The sequence below is a fragment of the Schistocerca serialis genome, unplaced genomic scaffold, assembly GCF_023864345.2.
Source record: "Schistocerca serialis cubense isolate TAMUIC-IGC-003099 unplaced genomic scaffold, iqSchSeri2.2 HiC_scaffold_1451, whole genome shotgun sequence".
In the NCBI taxonomy this organism is placed as follows: domain Eukaryota; kingdom Metazoa; phylum Arthropoda; class Insecta; order Orthoptera; family Acrididae; genus Schistocerca; species Schistocerca serialis.
In genome coordinates this window covers 454,757-458,259 of record NW_026047682.1, presented here as the reverse complement: position 1 = coordinate 458,259, position 3,503 = coordinate 454,757, and the positions used below count along the sequence as shown (strand labels likewise).

Genomic DNA, 3,503 nt, shown 5'->3' with positions numbered 1-3,503 from the left:
GAGGACAGCTCATCTAGAGAGGACAGCTCATCTAGAGAGGACAGCTCAACATCAGAGGACAGCTCAACTTGAAGGAGAGGTCAACTTGAGAGGACATCTCAACTTGAGAGGACAGCTCAACTTGAGAGGACAGCGCAACTTGAGAGGACAGCTCAACTTGAGAGGACAGCTCAACTTGAGAGGACAGCTCAACTTGAGAGGACAGCTCAACTTGAGAGGACAGCTCAACTTGAGAGGACAGCTTAACTTGAGAGGCCAGCTCAACTTATGAGGACAGCTCCACTTGAGAGGACAGCACAAGTAGAGAGGGCAGCTCATCTTGAGAGGACAGCTCAACTTGAGAGGACGGATCAACTTGAGAGGACAGCTCAACTTGAGAGGGCAGCTCAACTTGAGAGGGCAGCTCACTTGAGAGGGCAGCTCAACTTGAGTGTACAGCTCAACTTGAGAGAAAATCTCAACCTGAGAGGACACCTCAACCTGAGAGGACACCTCAACCTGAGAGGACAGTCCAACTGTAGAGGACAGCTCAACTGTAGAGGACAGCTCAACTGTAGAGGACAGCTTAACTTGAGAGGACAGCTCAACTTGAGAGGACAGCTCAACTTGAGAGGACAGCTCAACTTGATAGGACAGCTCATCTAGAGAGGACAGCTCATCTAGAGAGGACAGCTCAACATCAGAGGACAGCTCAACTTGAAGGAGAGGTCTACTTGAGAGGACATCTCAACTTGAGAGGACAGCTCAACTTGAGAGGACAGCGCAACTTGAGAGGACAGCTCAACTTGAGAGGACAGCTCAACTTGAGAGGACAGCTTAACTTGCGAGGCCAGCTTAACTTGCGAGGCCAGCTCAACTTGAGAGGCCAGCTCAACTTGAGAGGACAGCTCAACTTGAGAGGACAGCTCAACTTGAGAGGACAGCTCAACTTGAGAGGACTGCTCAACTAGAGAGGACAGCACAACTAGAGAGGGCAGCTCATCTTGAGAGGACAGCTCAACTTGAGAGGACGGAACAACTTGAGAGGACAGCTCAACTTGAGAGGGCAGCTCAACTTGAGAGGACAGCTCAACTTGAGAGGACAGCTCATCTAGAGAGGACAGCTCATCTAGAGAGGATAGCTCAACATCAGAGGACAGCTCAACTTGAAGGAGAGGTCGACTTGAGAGGACATCTCAACTTGAGACAACAGCTCAACTTGAGAGGACAGCGCAACTTGAGAGGACAGCTCAACTTGAGAGGACAGCTCAACTTGAGAGGACAGCTCAACTTGAGAGGACAGCTCAACTTGAGAGGACTGCTCATGTAGAGAGGACTGCTCATGTAGAGAGGACAGCTCAACTAGAGAGGACAGCTCAACTAGGGAAGACAGCTCAACTAGGGAAGACAGCTCAACTTGAGAGGACAGCTCAACCTGAGACGACAGCACAACTTGAGAGGACAGCACAACTTGAGAGGACAGCACAACTTGCGAGGACAGCACAACTTGGGCGGACAGCACAGCTTGCGCCGACAGCAAAGCTTGCACCGACAGCAAAGCTTGCAAGGACAGCACGGCTTACTAGGACAGCACGGATTGCGACGACAGCACGGCTTGCGAGGACAGCATGGTTTGCGAGGACAGCACAGCTTGCGAGAGCAACACAGCTTGCAGGGACAGCACAGCTTGCGAGGACAGCACAGCTTGCGGGGACAGCACAGCTTGTGGGGACAGCACAGCATGCGGGGAAAGCACAGCTTGCGGGGACAGCACAGCTTGCGGGGACAGCACAGATTGCGAGGACAGCTCAACTTGAGAGGACAGCTCAACCTGAGAGGAAAGCTCAACCTGAGAGGATAGCTCATCTAGAGAGGACAGCTCAACTTTAGAGGACAGCTCAACTTGAGACGACATCTCAACTTGAGAGGACATGTCAACTTGAGAGGACAGCTCAACTTGAGAGGACAGCTCAACTTGAGAGGACAGCTCAACTAGAGAGGACAGTTCATCTTGAGAGGACAGCTCAACTTGAGAGGACAGCTCAAATTGAGAGGACAGCTCAACTTGAGAGGACAGCTCAACCTGAGAGGAAAGCGCAACCTGAGAGGACAGCTCAACTAGAGAGGACAGCTCAACTTTAGAGGACAGCTCAACTTTAGAGGACAGCTCAACTTGAGAGGACAGCACAACTTGCGAGGACAGCACAACTTGCGAGGACAGCAAAGCTTGCGAGGACAGCAAAGCTTGCGAGGACAGCAAAGCTTGTGAGGACAGCAAAGCTTGCGAGGACAGCACGGCTTGTGAGGACAGCACGGCTTGCGAGGACAGCACGGCTTGCGAGGACAGCACGGCTTGCGAGGACAGCACGGCTTGCGAGGACAGCACGGCTTGCGAGGACAGCACGGCTTGCGAAGAGAGCACAGCTTGCGAGGACAGCACAGCTTGCCAGGACAGCACAGCTTGCGATGACAGCACAACTTGCGAGGACAGCACGGCTTGCGAGGACAGCTCAACTTGAGAGGACAGCTCAACTTGAGAGGACAGCTCAGCTTGAGAGGACAGCTTAACTTGAGAGGACAGCTTAACTTGAGAGGACAGCTCAACGTGAGAGGGCAGCTCAACTTGAGAGGACAGCTCAACTTGAGAAGACAGCTCATCTAGAGAGGACAGCTCATCTAGAGAGGACAGTTCAACATCAGAGGACAGCTCAACTTGAAGGAGAGGTCAACTTGAGAGGACATCTCAACTTGAGAGGACAGCTCAACTTGAGAGGACAGCTTAACTTGAGAGGACAGCTCAACTTGAGAGGACAGCTCAACTTGAGAGGACAGCTCAACTTGAGAGGACAGCTCAACTTGAGAGGACAGCTCAACTAGAGAGGACAGCACAACTAGAGAGGGCAGCTCATCTTGAGAGGACAGCTCAACTTGAGAGGACGGATCAACTTGAGAGGACAGCTCAACTTGAGAGGGCAGCTGAACTTGAGAGGACAGCTCAACTTGAGAGGACAGCTCATCTAGAGAGGACAGCTCATCTAGAGAGGACAGCTCAACATCAGAGGACAGCTCAACTTGAAGGAGAGGTCAACTTGAGAGGACATCTCAACTTGAGAGGACATCTCAACTTGAGACGACATCTCAACTTGAGAGGACAGCTCAACTTGAGAGGACAGCGCAACTTGAGAGGACAGCTCAACTTGAGAGGACAGCTCAACTTGAGAGGACAGCTTAACTTGAGAGGCCAGCTCAACTTATGAGGACAGCTCCACTTGAGAGGACAGCACAAGTAGAGAGGGCAGCTCATCTTGAGAGGACAGCTCAAATTGAGAGGACGGATCAACTTGAGAGGACAGCTCAACTTGAGAGGGCAGCTCAACTTGAGAGGGCAGCTCACTTGAGAGGGCAGCTCAACTTGAGTGTACAGCTCAACTTGAGAGAAAATCTCAACCTGAGAGGACACCACAACCTGAGAGGACTCCTCAACCTGAGAGGACAGTCCAACTGTAGAGGACAGCTCAACTGTA

The 3,503-nt window shown here is 51.8% G+C and overlaps 1 protein-coding gene across 1 annotated transcript; it reads left to right on the top strand.

The window, feature by feature from the left end:
• Positions 1 to 267: 267 nt before the first annotated feature.
• LOC126443321 (seminal vesicle major clotting proteins-like) lies at positions 268 to 3,236 on the top strand. The gene is made up of 3 exons (XM_050090914.1): positions 268 to 517; positions 852 to 1,305; positions 2,825 to 3,236. The coding sequence occupies exons 1-3, from the start codon at positions 268 to 270 to the stop codon at positions 3,234 to 3,236; spliced, it is 1,116 nt and encodes a 371-aa protein (XP_049946871.1).
• The last annotated feature ends 267 nt before the right edge of the window (positions 3,237 to 3,503 follow it).